Source organism: Protopterus annectens, chromosome 6.part1, assembly GCF_019279795.1.
Source record: "Protopterus annectens isolate FY-2018-M chromosome 6.part1, PAN1.0, whole genome shotgun sequence".
Classification (NCBI taxonomy): domain Eukaryota; kingdom Metazoa; phylum Chordata; order Ceratodontiformes; family Protopteridae; genus Protopterus; species Protopterus annectens.
In genome coordinates this window covers 134,127,932-134,145,255 of record NC_056738.1, presented here as the reverse complement: position 1 = coordinate 134,145,255, position 17,324 = coordinate 134,127,932, and the positions used below count along the sequence as shown (strand labels likewise).

Sequence of the window (17,324 nt, the reverse complement as noted above, 5' to 3'; positions counted from 1 at the left end):
TATGTATTTGATTTTATGGAAAATTCATGAACATGTTTTTGAAATTACTGTTCTGTGTCTGATGTACAGTGCATATAGTAAGTGGGGAAAGAGAAATGATGTAATGTGAGAATACACGCCACTCATATGCACAGCATTACTACACTCCGCTACCATGTTGATGATCCAGGTTTAGGAACTGACTGAATACATAGCAGAAGCAGGAATATTTATGAGAGCCCAAACCACTTGACTCTGTTGTAGCAGCTTAAATAGTTTGGTGTCTGAATCTCTTTAAGGGTCAGTGTAGATTTTTACTATAAGTGCAGATTTCCACAAAGTAATTTGGGTATAGCAGGAAATTTATTCTGGAAGTTAACTTGCCTATACAATTTATTTAATTGCTCAGGATTGTTACATGTACCTGAAGTTTTTCCCCCTGTCTCCACTGAAAATCAGCTCTTATGGTGCAGTGGACTATCCTGGTAATCAAATGCCAACAAATAAATAAATAAGATAAATGGTTAGGATAGGGGAGTGAGATGATTACTTGGGTGATGATCATAATGCTTAAAATGAAATGATCAGCAGGACCAGAAATTGATAAAATTCAGTATTCCAAACTGGAAGGTAAAGCCATGGAGTGGCTGAAGATTACTGTATACTTGTCATCTTTTGGCTCATTAATTCATTAATTGTTATTAAATTTGCTGTTATAGGGCCTCTCCCTCCACCACCACCAGTAAGTAGAAATGGCAGCCTTCAGAAATCAGTTCCACTTCCCCAACCATCACGGGGAGGGTCAGACAACCAAAGAGGAGGGACAAGAGGACCTCCACTTCCTCCTGACAGACCAGGTCAGGGTGGCCCTCCTCCACCACCAATGCGAAATGGGATCCAGGACTCCTATGAAGGTATGTATTATGCCATTTATTTTATGTGCCTACTTTATACTTTTTCATGTTACACTATTTTGTAGTACTAGGATCTTTCATCTGAACTAAATGTTAAGAATAACATTTAACTCTGTTAACATCCTTAAATAGTTTGACTTTAGGCTGCTTAGATATTACACTTTGTTATTTATTACTCAGAGTCTATTTTCTGTTTCAGTCAAGTTTCTGGTATTTTGCAAAGCAATTAATTTATTGATCACCAAGTTTGGTTTATTTATTTAATAAGGTATGGACCCATAAACTAGTCTGATTTCTGAGGAACAGCATTACATCTAGGAGGAGCAAAGGTAAATCTGATGTACAGGATCGTAAAGCTGTGCCTGAATTATAGCAGTCAAGAGGTATGAGCCAAACTCTGTGGGTGCAAACTGCCAGGGGGTATGACTGACATTCAGAATACATGCTGATTGACCCCTGCAAGCAGAGTCTGCCAAACACTCTCAGTGTAAGCTATTAGGAGAGTGATTGTCATTGTAGAAGAAGTGCCAATCGGCTCCTACATGCAGTGGCTGCCATTTAAGTACCCTTGATCACAAAAGTAGCCCCTTAATTTATTATATAAACTGCTTGTGGGAACCATTTGGCACTTCCTGCTCTGATGTGCCCCCTAACAGTTTGCAGCCAGGGCAGCCACCTACTTCGTCTCACCCATCTATTGCTCTGCATTAACATACTTAAAATGGACTTGAAAAGACAGCTTTCTCTAATATTGCAGAGACTCTAATCTAACAGTGGACATCAAGCAGTTATCTGTGAAACTGGTTTTGCAAAACTTGAAGAAGCATATTAGGAAAGTGGTATCCTGCAAAATCAGAAATTGGTGTGTGTGTGTATTTAACAGCTAGAGAAGATAGACATTACTGATTACAGAAAATTTGCTTGCTTTTCTCTAGAATGTTTTCAGAGTTTAACATAGTGACCATCCACAGGATCATAGGAGGTTACTAGGCTATTGGACCTGATGCCCTTATAAGCCTAGCCAAGAGTTTAGCCCATGTTTAGACAAGTCACCTCCCAATGCCCCTGCCCAGCAGGGACACAGGTGGAATCCCAGGTAAGTATTTTCTGTTTTCCATCCAGTTTGCACTTAAAAAGGGATAATGAGCTACTCTGCTTGATGTGGAGAAGGGAGTCTAATCCACAGATGGGGGAGTCTCTCTGGGACACAAATCTGTCCTGCCAATAACTCCTAGTTATATTACACACCAGGTTGAGGTCACGCGAATGGGTTGCTCGAGTGGAGCTTGACTTGCGGATATGCAGCAGTCCCATCAAGGCGGGGTCTGAGATTGCTTTGTCTGCCAGAGAGGTCATCTTTGAAAAGAGGGACAGGGCTTTTAGCCTGTCTGTGAAGGGTAGATGTTTGAGGCCCTGGATTCTCTTGGTGAGGAACCTCTGTGGTCTCTCCAGCTGCTGTATGTGCTTTGCGAGGTACATGCCAAAGGGGGCATTGTATTCAATAATTGGCCTTATAAGGGAAGAATACAAGGATGTTATGACCTCTTTGTCCCTGGATGAGATACCCTTACTTATGAGGTGGGCTATGTAGAAAACTTTCCATACAACGCAAACAACATGGTGGTCAACACTCAGGTTGCTATCAACCTGCGTGCCCAAATCCCTCACTCCATATAGGTGAAGTGGGCATCTTGAGTCAAATTTAGGGGCCTGTAGATAGCTATAATTTGAATAGGGGTCTTGTTAATGGTTAACTGCACCTGGAGTGTCTCCTGTGCATCATACTGTTTGACCAGCATGAAAGTGTGTGTGTCTTTAATATATATTGAAACTCCACCTCCTTTGGCTTTGCTGCCCACATTTTGGGGTCTGAATGTATGATAGGATGAGTAACCAGGTAAGGCCGGCATGCTCTCTGCAGCTTTGAACCAGGTTTCTGTGACTGCACAAATGTCAGCATCTTCCAGGGTTAAGAATGCTTGCAATGAGTGCAATTTCATGTTTAGACTCTTAGCGTTTAACAGCATGACCTTTAATTTTCATTTTGTTGAAATTTTTATGTTGATAGTATTGACCTCATGGCTTTTCCTAAAAAAGGCACTATGGGGGGAGGCAAGGGCCTTTGCCAGAAGCCTGAAGCCCAAGTGAGACAGATACAGGCCATCTCTAGAAAAGCATTGTGTTCTGTCGACCATATCTTCCCAGGCTCTCAGGCACTGGACCCCCCTGGAATGGCACCAGAAACTAAGCCAATTGCAAAAAACAAAGCAATAATTCCCAAATCAGATTGGTGACCACCAATGGGAGAAACATGGATGCCCTCATTAACAGTGTCCACAGACATTGGAATATCCTATTGGCTCACACCAAGCTTAACACATTGTTAGAGGATACATGTCACTTTTTCTTTAGAAGAGGGAAGAACATTGGTTCATTTTTAAATCATTATAAACTAGTGAATAGACCTGACAACAGCCCTAAGCAAATAACTTTGGAAGGTGGGCCCTTGCAGGGATGCTTCCCATGTGGAATCTGTACCCATTTTAAGAATATGTCCAAGACAAAAGAATTTACTAGTAAAAATATTGGACAAGTATTCTCTATAAAGTTTTTTTGCCAATTCCAGTCTGAATGCGTGATTTACATGGCCTCCTGCAGCTCTTCAGCCTTCTATGTGGGATAAACATCCAGGTGTGTCAAATTCAGAATATCAGAACACTTCAGTGATATTAGAACTGGTAAATTAACAAGTGCACTTTAAACGTACACAAAAACACCCTAAAGCCACATTTAGATTTACAGTGATTGATAGAATACATCGAAACAGTAATAACAAATCAGGATGGCATCAGTTATTAAACAATATGGAGAAAAAATGGATTATTAAAATGGGTGCCCTGTTTCCCCCAGGCTTGAATGAATATCTCTAATGAAGGATGCAATTTACACCAACTTACTTCAGGTAGTACTATACTATATATATTTGCCTGTATGCTTATTTAATTTAATGCACTGAAGAAGGCTTGACAGGCAAAACCGGTTTGCTTTATTCTTAGCTTTATGTCTTCCTAATAAATTATTTTATGCTTGTCACTGTTTGCTGGCTCTACAGTTTTTTTTTGTTTCTCCTTATCCAGCCAGGTGAGAAGCACATCTGTGCATCTCACAATGAAGTCTCCTATGACTAATATGTCGGGTTTATGGTTAGACCTTAGTGGTTGCAAGACACTGGTGTGTGGACTATGCATGGTATGTGGTGTGGAGGGTTGTGGAGTTCTCGTGTGTTTTAGGCTAATATAATCTTCCCCACTAAAACCTTAAGTCATCCTTTATCTCTTTCACAGTAAAACAAGACTTGGATGTTACTAAAGTACTGTAGCTATCCAGTTTCTCTGAGCAATCTAATTTTTCCTAATATAAGAACCCACATTTTGCTGCTCTTGGTTATGGACAGATTTTCTTAAATATATTAGAAATAGCAATTGTCTTACTATGCTTTGCTGATGTCTCTGTATGTGTTGTGATAGCACAACTATTGCTAGATTTTCCTGACTGCTTTCACTCAGTCTTTTGAATTATTTCTCCTAGAAAATGAAGGCTTGAATTTTCAGGAATAGGCTATTCAAGAGCTTATTGAGTATGCAAATGCTGTCCTCCTGTAAGACAGGCATTTGTTCAATTGAATTTTTGCAGATGTCTATTCAGTGATGCTCTTAACTGCTGATGTTCTTCATCCCACATTGCTGCAGTCCTAACACTTGGGTAGTCCGCTGTCCCAGTCGGCCCGAATACCAAAGTATAAGGCTGACGTCGGTCAAGGCGCATTTGTCTGACATCAGGACGTCAGGGTACAAATGCGCATGACCGACGTCATATCCTCAGTCTTTTTTGCCGCATGGTCTGCTGCAGAAGCAGTATTGCGAGTGCAGGTTGGCGTTCTGAAATTTTCTGAAGTCGGAGTTTCAGACCGAATCAAAGTTGGCTAAGTACCCGTTGGGAATATTTTGGTTTTCTTGCCTCAGTATTTAACGGATGTCAGAAAAAGTGAATAACTGTATTTCTTGTGGGAAACAGATACCTCATAGGGATTACCATACCTTGTGTATACCTTGCTTAGGGCCTGAGCACGGCGTTGTTGGCTGTCGCTCTTGTGCTAGATTTAACAAAGCACTATTAAGAAGATTAGATTGTGCCAGGTTAGTTTTGGGAAGCGTTGTAATTACAATATGCCGTCGGATGCTCCGGCGCCCGCTTCTAAAAAAAAAGGACAAAGCAGCAAAGCCTAGGTTGGAAGAACCGTCTGTCCCGGACGCCGGTTCTTTAGAGGGCTCGGTGGAGCGGTGGTTCCAGAAGTTCCTTTGGATTCTCAGGGAGAGACTTTACTGTTACAAGATGTGTCCTCTCAGGAGGTAGGCCAGGCTGAAGGGGCTTCTCAGGTAGCTGTTTTCCCCTCCCTTCCTAAGGTGGTTAGGCCCTCCCCTTCTGTTTCCAAGGCGTCTTCTAGAGGCAGGCCAGGGTTAACTTCAGTGGGGGTCTCCCCTAGTTCTTCAGGGTCTCTGCCTAAGAAACATATGCTTAAAATGGCAGAAGATTTGATTACTATGATTAGAGGTTCTATGCCCCCCCTGATAAGAGGCCTAGGGTGGAACCTGAGCTTGAGAGTTTTGAGCAGTGTTCGAGGCTTCTGAGTCTTGGCTGAAGACTTGCAGGAGTATCCTCCTTATTCTGATTCTGATGTAGATGATTCTACTCCTTCGGCTTCTCCTCCAGAAGATTTTTCTTTTTCAGAGACTCTTCATTCCATGAGGGAGCATTTTAAATGGGAAGGTCAAGATTTCTCTGATTCCAGGAAAAGGCTTAGGGAATTTTTGTTTCTGCCCCAGCATAGGCCTTTGGCTATACCTCCTGTTCTGGATGTGGTAGAAGATGTTTTTGCAGAGGCTTCCCTGAACCCTGATTCTTTGCCTCCTGCCCCAGTTAAACCGGACAGGTATTATAGGGTGCCTGAACCTCATAAGTATCTTTTTAAGAGTCCTAGGGCAGACCCAGAAACTGTTTCTCAGGGCCCTAAAGGTGTTAAGGCTTCTGTTGTTAAAAATCCTGTTCCTTCTGATAAAGAGGCTAGGGCTTTGGATAGATGGGAAAGAAGGTGTATACTTCTTCCACTTTAGCCATGAGGGCTTTGAATTGCCAGTTTCACATGTTGAAATACCAAAATTATCTCCTTACACAATTGAAGTCTAAGGTAGATGCTCTGGCGGAAGGTATTGAGTGTAAAGAGTTGCAGGATTTAGTTCATGTTTCTGAACAGGTGGGTAAGCATTCCTTGCAATGTGGTTTTGATGCTGTACAGGCCTCATCTAGGGTGGCTGCCACTGGGTCAGTTCTTCACAGGCACGCCTGGCTGAGGGATCAGAATTTAGCTGAGCATGTAAAGACAAGGATTTTAGATGCTCCTTTACAATCTGATGTGTTATTTGGTTCGCCTGTGGAAGCAGTGTTAAAGAAAATGGAGGACAAGGCTAAGTCTATGCAGACTGTTAAAGATTTTTTGCAGGTTCAGCCTCCGAAGTTTAGTAGAAATTGGCCTACTAAGGGGTGGACATATCCTTCTTATGATTCTCAGTCTAGGGGTAGATCTAGACGTGGTAGGGGCAGAGCTCAAGGTTCTTTTAGGCCTAGAACAGGGAGTTCACCTGCCCAGTCTTCTGGTGAGGGCAGGGGTCAGTCCTTTCGTAAGCAGACCCAATGACCTGCCTTTTCAGCTGCCAGAGCCCTCTCGTCTGGCAGCACCTTTGGGAGGAAGGCTGGCACTTTTCAAAGAAAATTGGAGTGTTATTACCCAAGACAGATGGGTATTGGATATCGTTCACCACGGTTACAGGTTTTATTTCCATACCTTGCCTCCTTTCAAAGGCATGCCAGACATTCCTCCTATACAAAGAAAAGAGGCTCACAAGCAAATTTCTCTGTTACTCCAGATAGGGGCCATTCAGCGGTTCCTGTGCCAGAAAGGGGCCTAGGATTTTATTCTCGCCTGTTCCTAGTACCAAAAAGGGGAACACGTGGAGACCAATTTTGGATTTGTCTATCCTCAACACTTATCTGGACATTCCCAAGTTCAAAATGTTAACGTTACAACAGCTTTTACCTCTGCTGGGCAAAGATCACTGGATGGTAACTTTAGATCTCAAGGAGGCTTACCTTCATGTGCCTATCAGACTCAGTTGCAGGAAGTATCTGCGTTTCGAGCTGGGAATTCCCATTATCAGTTCTCTGCATTGCCCTTTGGCTTATCTACTGTGCCCAGAGTATTCACAAAAGTTCTGGCTCAGTCATAGCTTTCTTCAGGCTAAAAGGAATACAAATCTATCCTTACTTGGACGACTGTCTGATTCTGGCTCAAGAAAAGGACGAGCTTCTTCAGCATCTGGAATATGTGATAGCAGTGCTAAGATGCCTGGGGTATTCTGTGAACGAAATAAAGTCCAGTCTAGTACCCTCTCAAGACATGTGCTTTCTGGGTGTGAGACTGAATACAGCAGCCCAGATGGCCTTTTAACCCCGACAAACAAAGAATCTTTCCCTTTACTTTCATCAACTATCTCTTCAGTCCGGGCTGACTGCAAGGACAGTCCTTCAAGCCTTGGGTTCATGGCATCTTGTATTCTGGTGCTTCCCAATGCCAAACTGCATATGAGGAAGCTGCAATGGTATCTAAAAAATGTATGGACACAGCACTGCCAGGATTTGGACACTGTCATTCCAATAATACCTTGCATTCAAAAGGAATTTTTGTGGTGGGCTCAGGAATGTCACCTAAACAAGGGACTCTCTGTGACCGCCAGAGGCAGTCAGATTCTAACGACAGATGCCTCAGACATAGCTTGGGGAGCTCATCTGAATGGAAAGTGGATACAAGACAAGTGGCCTGCCAGACTACAGCATCTACATATCAACATGAAGGAGATGTTAGCAGTCCAGTTTGCATTAATGGCTTTCAAGGAGTTACTTCTTCCAGGGCAGGTGTTGATTCTAACAGACAACACAACTGTCATGTGGTACATCAACAAGCAAGGGGAACACATTCTTATCCTCTATGCAGGCAAGCAATGATTTTGTGGGAGACTGCGCTCAGCTTGCAGCTAAATCTTCAGGCACGGTTTCTGCCAGGAGCACAGAACTCCTTAGCAGATGTGTTAAGCAGGCAAATCATGGATCCCCACGGTGGAAACTGGATCTTCATGTATTTCAAAATTGACAGTGTCATGGGGAACTCCAGACATAGATCTGTTCGCTTCTCCACTAAACCACCAGCTGCCAAAGTTTTGCACGAAAAGGTTTCATCACACAGCTTGGAAAGTGGATGCTCTTTCGTTCAGTTGGGAAAATCTTCATGTGTATGCCTTTCCACCTCTGCCTCTCCTCCCAAAGGTACTCCTAAAGGTCAGACAAGACAAGCCAAGGATGATTTTGATAGCTCCAGATTGGCCTCGGCAACACTGGTACCCATTACTGAGGAATCTGGTAAGGAAGCCTCCTTGGCCTTTACCTTTAATTCCACACCTTTTGTCTCAGAGGGACGGTCATCTACTCAATGTCAAGCTTCACTCTCTTCATCTAACAGCCTGGCATATTCTGTTTTGAACCACAGCAGGTCTCAACTTCTTCAACAAGTTTTGAATGTGATTATGGAAGCCAGAAGACCTAGTACACGAAGTGTATGCAGAAAAGTGGAAGAGATTTTTATTTTGGAGTGCAGCAAAGGATTTGGATGTTTCTGAGCCTAATTTGAGTGTGGCTCTTCAATATCTTACTGAGTTATTGGACAAAGGTTTGTCTTTCTCTTCCATTAAGATTCATGCTGCAGCAATTTCAGCTCACTATGATTGTGACCCACCATTGTTTTCTCATCCTTTGTTCAAGCAATTTCTTAGAGGCGCATAGCACATAAGACCCCCACGTAGAGCTCCTACTCCTGCTTGGGATCTCAATTTTGTGTTGGAGAAACTTACTCTACAACCTTTTGAGACTGCTGAATTGAAATACTTGTCATGGAAGACTGCTTTTTGTTGGCCATTAGTTCTGCAAGAAGGGTTTCTGAATTGCAGGCCCTTATGGCGGTTGAGCCTGTTTTGATTTTCCATAAGGATAGGGTATCATTACGTACTAATCCTTCCTTTATGCCTAAGGTGGTTTCTAGTGTGGCTTTAAACCAAACTATTCATTTGCCTACTTTTTATGCAGATCCCCAAAATAAGGGGGAAAAGATTTTGCACACTTTAGATGTACACAGGCAGTTGCGTTATTATTTAAGCAGGACTATTTAGGCAGTCTCAGCAGTTGTTTGTTTCTTTTGCTTTGAGTTCTCAGGGCAAGCCTGTGTCAAAGCAAACTATATCTAAGTGGATTGGGTTTTGCATTGCATTCTGTTATTCCCATCATGGCAAGGAGATTCCAGCTGGGATTAGGCCTCATTCCACTAGGGCTACTGCCACTTCAACAGCATTTCTAAGGGGGGTGGCAACTAAGGATATTTTGGAGGCAGCTACTTGGAGTTCAGTGCATACTTTCTCCAAGCATTACCACCTTCCTCTCTATTCTAAATCCAGGGCTGGTTTTGCCACTGCTGTGTTGCAGGGCATTTTGGCAGCTCCTGCTTCATTGTAGTTTAGCCATCCTCCCTTACCTCTGCTTTGGGATTCTACCCAAGTGTTAGGACTGCAGCAATGTGGGATGAAGAACATGGTACAGTTTTGTACCTACCATAAATGTAGATGTTCGAAGATCCACATTGCTGCAGTCCAATTTACCCTCCCCCTCTGTGTTTAGGGGTGGTGGTGTGGGTGGGGTTCTATTTTTGTAAATTTGTATATATTGTATATATATTAGGTTCAGGAATGTTTGGTGTTTTTTGGTTTTGGCCTTATCTTTTTAGGGTCTTCTGACATCTGGGGCAAGAAAAGACTGAGGATATGGCGTCGGTCATGCGCATTTTGGATCGTCCTGATGTCAGACAAATGCGCCTTGAGCGCCGGCAGCCTTATACTTTGGTATTCGGGCCGACTGGGACAGCGGACTACCCAAGTGTTAGGACTGCAGCAATGTGGATCTTCGAACATCTACATTTATGGTAGGTACAAAACTGTACTTTTTGTGTCTTTACACTGATGATTATATTTTCCTTTGGTTCCACTTACTTTAAACTAAAGATTATTTCAGTCTCTTACCCCTCCACTCTCCTTTTACCATCCCCTTCCTCTTTCTCTCCCATCTACACTTCCTTCCCTTCTATACCTCCATTACACATCTTCACAGCTACTTTCGGTACCTCTGACTCTCAAACTATAGCATACCTCCTTTTCTGTCTTTCTCATCTCGCACCCAGTTCCTCTGTAACTATTTAATACAATACAATTGTGTGTGTGTGTGTGTGTGTGAGATATATATGCATCTACATTACGTTGCCAAAATGTAATTCCAGTGAACACCTATACATTGACACCTAATCAGTGAAGCAAGGAAATACTTGCCCCCATAGCACAATGTACCAACATCTACGTGGAATCGAACCTGCCTAAGTGGGGGATTTCATCCCCACAACCCCCTCAACTATGTATACCAACTCAGAGATCACACTACAGTGGAGAAAAGGGCAAGGTTCTGTTGTTGGCCAACTACTTCTTTGCCCTTATTACATTCAGTGAATCGCTTCACTGATTAGGTGTTGATGAATAAGCGTTCACTGGAATTGCATTTTGCCGACATAATATAGACCCATATATATATATATATATATATATATATATATATATATATATATATATATATTACTGTTACTATTACTTTAGTGTTGCTATGTTACTCCACTAAGCCTTTCTTTGTATCCACTACTTATAGCCAACCTGCAGTGTTGCTTTGTGACTTCTGATTTTGCTTGAATCTGCTCCTGGGATAAGCCTGCAAATAGCCCATGTGGATCAGCATTCGACCCTGTAAACAAGGACTAAAATAAACTTACTGCTAAGCTGGTTAAAAACTAGGCTATTCATATCCCGCCTTGTTTTAACCTTTGTAAAGATATGAGTGGCTACTGGTCATCATTCTTTTTGTTTAAAGTTTGCTCACAGTCCTAAGAGAAGATACTTCTGTAACTCCAGGGATTGTTCTCATCCCTTGAGATCCCAAACAAAGGTAGTTTTAACTTTGAGTCTAGTCATAGATAATATCTGTAGAAGCCTTACTAAGTCTGTGATCCACAAACATTTGAATCATGTAATGGGTTTCTGGACATCTACAACAAGATCTAGATGATGAAGGTCTGTAAAGCTTTCTGTATGGTAACTTTGGTACCTTATCAAACAAGTTATAGATGTGTGGTTTTGTAACTTGCAGCCCTAGAAAATGTTGGGTCTTGGGGCCTCTCAGGGGGGTGTAGTGAAGGAGAGTGATCTGTGTAAAGTGCTTTCACCTGCATTAATCTGGAGATGCCTCTTCAGTTTGTAAAGGGCTACAGACCTACCATGGTCTTGGACTTTTCACCTTGTTTCCAAAGAATTGTATTGCAATCACTTCACCCTCCTCCTCCAACATTTGGAGTACATCTAATATAGAATGAACTGGCAGTCGCACTGTTTTTTTTCCCATCTCTGTGACTGCACTGACGTTTGTGCCAGTGCAAGTACAAGCTGCCTTGGAGTTACTGGTATGGCAATTTAATAGGTCCCATTTAATCGAAAGTATCAAATAACTGTCTGCTGCACTCTACACTCTGGTAATGCAGTACCCTGTCTCCAGATCTGGTATAACTGGGCCAAAAAAACACATTGGACTAATATAGATTCTATTTCTGTTCACCTACCTGATCTCCTTTCCATAACAGGTAGATACATCAGCTAAGATGACTGTATCCCAGTTATGTTGTTGCCTCCGCCTAGCCACTGCTCTCCATAGTAACAAATAAATTTGCTCCAAAGTTCAGCCCCCAGCCCACCTTTTAAAGTTCTTCTGTGTTCTTTTCCATGTTCTTTGCCCTTTACAAATGTGGCATATTTTTTTCTTATCAGCTTCGTTGAACCCTGGACTCTCAATAATGACATCATATGTCTCGTCGCACTGTCCACTGTACAGAGTAGAAGTATTAGCTAACATTTATTCTACTTATTTCAGTGGCTTAAGATAACATTTTGAATCATCTTTCAGCATGACTAGTTAATTGGGTTCCAAACAGAGAGAGCTGATTAAGGGCCTGCAATCTTAACCGCAGAATACATTTCTTCTGCTGCAGTGTGTTTATAATGTAGTGGTGAGCAAAGGGTACATGGCATTTACTGTTTTTAATTGGTTTTCATCTGTCATCATCATCATCCCTCTTTTTTCTGCTTTAAATTGGATTTGTTGCATGAATTGTCATCATTTTTGTTTATACGTACCAGTCTGCAACCTTCTTTAACAATCCTGCCCCTTTGCCACAGATCGTTGATGCAACCCATCCTTCTCTTGGCTGGAATGTCCTCTTGCTTTTCTTTCTCTCCAAAACCTGATTTACCGAATCACATTCTCCCTTCCTGCTCATGTGACTGAACCACCACTGTCTTTTTTTCCTTGACCACCTCTGCAATTTGAGTTATTTGGTTTTAGCTATGATGTCTTACATTCTTTGTCTTAGTGTGCATCCTCTTAACCATGTTAGGCACTTATCTCCATCACCTCAAGTTACTTAGCTGATCTTCCTTCTCTGACCAGTTTTCTATGTTACACACATGCATTGGTCACACCACTGTTTTGTAAATCTTTCTCTCATCTTCTTTGGCATTCTTCGGTAAAACAATACCTTTACCACATGTGCTACTTAGCTGCAGCACCTCTGATTTCACTTCTGGCATCCTCAGTTAGATTTCTGTATTTCACAGTCATGCTTCCCATATTCCTGATGTCATTAGCCAGGTCCACTATTTTCCCTTTTATCTCAGTTTACTTTGATTTTTCCACACTTGCTGACATAGCCACTGTTTTTCTGCACACCATTTCATCTCAGGTGCCTTCATTTTTGCATTCCTGTTTCGTATCATTAGCTGTCATTTCTGTTCAGTCCATCTGCAGTACCACATCATCTGCATATAGCATATTTGTTGGTCTGCCTCTCCAACCTGTTTAGATTCAGTCACACTGGGAACCCCCATGCAAATGAGAATAATATTTGAACTTGTCTGGGTCCTTGTACATAGTCTGCAGTAATTCTACCAATATTTCCAGGACTTTGAATCATTACAGGACTGCTTAAATCGGTTTTATTGTAACCTTATGATACGCTTTCTCCATGTCTTGGAATTTCTCACTTCCAGTTTCTTCTCCACAGTCTGACTCTCTGCCAGCATTAGGTCAGTTACACTATATCCTGACCTAAATCCAAACTGCTCATCTCCCACATCACTTTCTACTATGCTGTGTATTATCAGTCACTTTTTCCAACACATCCATGCAGTTTTGACAGGAGATGATATCTTGTACTGTCCGCAAATGTGAATATCCCTTTTCTTGTTCTATGCTTATTTGCCACAGATCTGTCATTATGCTTATTGTCCAGCTGTCAAGGGTACACAATTTTCCGCACTGCAATAAGTACCAGTCCCTTCAGTAGCCATTTCCCTCTTAATGCACTCGACATCTTGCTCATACCTGCTGCAGCTTCATCAGAGTCTGCTGCTTTCCTGACCTTCATTTCCTTGGTACTATTTGTACTTTTTCTTTCACTGCAGTCTGTGCTTGCAGCAGTACTGTTTTTTTTTTTTTTTATTCAAGCTTCTTGAAGTACTTCTTCCATCTGCATATGATGCCGTCTGAACTGATGAGCAGATTGCTGGTGGCATTCCTTTTGAATAGTGCCTGATAAGTGTCTTCTTTGTCTTCTTTGTCTTTCTGTCAGTTTTACAACCTGATAGGGCTTCTTTGTGTAATATGGTAAGTCATTTTCCAGAAGCTGATAATGCTTAATAGTCCTCTGATGACTTATCTACCAATGGAACTGTTCGCTAAGCCTCTGTATGTGTAAAATATATTTTTTTCAGCCCAGACATTATTTTCTGTATTCTAATTCTTTCTTCACTCCCTCTTTCTTTTGATATCTTCCTGGACTTCTGCATTCTCCCACAAGCCTTCCTTATCAATCTTACTGCCAAACCTGGCTCAAATACAGATCTGCTCTATCATCTACTCATGTGCTGTTTTGAGATGCTGCCATTTTTATCTGCTCCACCTATGTCCTCTTCTTCCTGAGGTACTAGAACCTTCAATTCTTGTGATTTTTCTCCAGTCAACTTTCAGGTGTCCAACCTAGTTTCTATTGGTCCTGTAGCCTTCTCTGACCACTGCTTACAGCTGATTATCTGTAGCCTTCAGTGCTTGTGCTGGTGGCCACCTGTTTCACTAGAGATAACTTGACAATTTCTAAACCGACCACAGTGCCCTTTTGACTCAATGCCCTTTCTTTACAAGAAGGAAGTCTGCCGGAGTTGCATTATAGCCAGTGTGAGACACCTTTGTATATGGTCTTGTCTCTCTTATTGAGCCATATGGTGGTCAGTATTAAAGCCATTTGCTAGTTAGACGTCCAGAACAGCCTCCCCTTCATTATTCCTGTTGCCCTAATCCTCATATCTGGTTCTCACTGTCTTAGTATGAGCATTCACATCACCCATTATCAAGACCAACTCATTTTGTCCCACTGTTATCAAGAAGGTCTGGCAACCGCTGCCCGAATGCCCTCTTTTCCTCACTATTGCAGCCTTGCTGTGCAGCATAGGCTAGGATCATGTAGAATGCTCCATATTTATGTTGGAGTCTTGCCAAGAATCTGTCAGTCATTTTGATGACAACTCTTTCTTCAGAAGATTCCTGCTTATTACAATTTCCACCTCTCATGACAGGCTTATTTCCAAACACTGAGGCAAATATTCTTTCATTAATTCAGTACCACTGTTTTCCCTGTTTCTTATATTTTTAATTTTTTAGTCAGATAAACCCACTAGACATAAGTTATCTTTCTTTAGGGGCAACCTGGTAGCACTGTCTGGTTAAAGATATGCTCGGAGTCATATCATAGGCAAATGCAGACTGAAAAAATCAATCAGGACTACAGAATGAAGCTCATAAGAGCTCATAGCCTTAATCATCTGGACTAAATTTCCAGACTTCCATCCATCTTTGCTCATCCTGGTCAGGTCTGTCCCTCACTCTGTTTCTTCCTCCTATTTGCTATAGACCTAAAAAGGACTTTGTTTCATTTCAGCTTGGACTTTGGTTGCCCTTCTATTTACCTACTTGCACTACATCTTTGCCGCCTTCATTCCTGTCTTATATGCCAGTCCTGTTCCCTAATCACTAACCTCATAGTGTTCTTCATAAAGTCACTGTTGCAGTATTCATTACTAATGGGACTTATCTGTCAGAATACCTGAACATCTGCTAAGTCTGTAACACTTGGGCTCCTTCTCTCTCCACTATGTATCTACCCATAGCATAAGCAAACATACCAGTATAGGACAGATGTATGGACACACCAAAACTCAGAACTTTCTTGCTGTTAGCCTGTTCATGCAGACTTCTTAATGCATTACATGTAGTTGTCTATGTAGATCTGCTTCAGTGCAAAGATCTCAGGCAAAAAATATCCCATTGGGGACCCTTGCTCTTTTGAACTGCTTTTTGTGAGAAAGGTTTCTTATGCCCAACAGGAAAAAAGGAAATGTGTTTGTGGGTGTCAGATACCAAACAAAGACTCCCACTTAAGTTTCATTTGTCTTCGGGACCAAACATGACATAACTTGTAACATATGCCAAGCGTTCACCACCCTAGACCACAAGAAGTAGGCTTAATTCTCTCAAGATTTCATAGGTGTCTTCAGAACATGGTTCGTGTGGCTATGGTGTTGCTTCTTTGACTGCGGACCTCCCTACTCAGTTGAAAAATGAAAAGAAAGCCTTCAAGAGAGGAGCTTAATGGTAACAGAATGTCCTCCTCTCTCATTGGGTCTGAGAATGAAAAGTCTGTTTAGGCACCCTCGCAACCCCACGATCCATCTATTTATCATGGGCCTTCTAACACTTTCCCTTCAGAAGCTATTATGGCTAATGATGCCAGCACATGTGAAAAGACCAAGCACATGGCTGAGACAGCCAGGAAGGTAGAACCTAGATTCATATCATCTGAGGATGAGGAAGGTGAAAATGAAATTTTAGTTTGAGGGCATCCATGGCTCCCTTATGGAGATCAGGTCTATGGCTTCTACACTGTAAACCATACATCTGGATACTTCTGGAAAACATTTACAAAAAACTATACACATCTCTCCTTTTGTTCCTACCAGTCTGAAAGCTAAAAATGACGACTTGTTTCAATTTTGCTCAGGGTGTCTAAAAAGCAATTCAATTCAGTATTTTCTTTTCATTCTGTACAGCCTCCTTCCTGTTCCTAAACTTATCTTTTAGAGCAGTCATTTGCCAAAGCCACATGACCAAGTTCTTTCTGCCTATTCTGAACAACATGGGACAAAGCTATGGTAAATTTCCCTAAGTCTGACATGAAATCTTATCTTACGTGTAAGATTAATTCTACGTCTTGGGTAGATAAGCACACTTTCAAATTTGGCTCTCATGCTGTAACTTGCAGTATCATAAAATGGTATGTTTGGTTACATTACAATCCTTCCCTGAAAATGTAAAGGCTCAGTTATTAAATGTTCTAGATGAGGACGTGCTATTTGGAAATGAGTTTTCAAAATTTTGAAGAAAGAGATTTAACTCTTGCAGGGAGTTAAACTCTGTTTCTTATCTCAACTTCCTATGTTTCAATTATCCATCCAGTCCAGGGCCTTTTTTTGCAAGCCTCTCAGTCAGGTCTGCAAAAATCTGGAAAAAAAGTTTAAAAGAAAATTAGCAAAGCAACTCCAAAATAAAACCTAATGGCTCCGTAGGATCCAACATGCAAAGAAAAAACTTCTTGCCAGATGACCCTTCTCTACCTCGGCCTTCCTCAGAAAATTGCAGGGAACTTTTCTGTTTGCCTTCCTGCATGGGTAACTGTAATCACAGACTCTTAGGTACTGCGTATTACAGAATGTAGTTATTTTACTTCAGGGAGTCATAGAACCAGTATCTGTAGATCAGTTTTCGAAAGATTTTTAATAAAGACTTTTACTGGTATCCAGAAAAGAAGACATCTTGAAGTCCATTCTAAACATATTCAGATTCAACATGTTTATGTGCATTCCAAAATTCAGAATGTTGACATTTTAAACCTCTATTCTGTCTCCTTTTTCCTTAAACTTTTTTGGTCATTCTAGACCTCAAAGATTCTTATCTGTGTGTTCTGTTTCACAGGATTCACACATGTTTCTTAAGATTCTTTTGTTTGATATTACACTATCATTTTTT

The 17,324-nt window shown here is 41.5% G+C and overlaps 1 protein-coding gene across 1 annotated transcript in view; it reads left to right on the top strand.

Moving 5' to 3' along the window:
* Positions 1–17,324, top strand: part of WIPF1 (WAS/WASL interacting protein family member 1) — a 776,716-nt gene that overhangs the window by 745,713 nt on the left and 13,679 nt on the right. Inside the window, exon 7 of the mRNA XM_044075560.1 lies at positions 699–893. Within this exon, the coding sequence (XP_043931495.1) occupies positions 699–893 (195 nt within the window). The remainder of the gene's footprint in view (positions 1–698; positions 894–17,324) is intronic.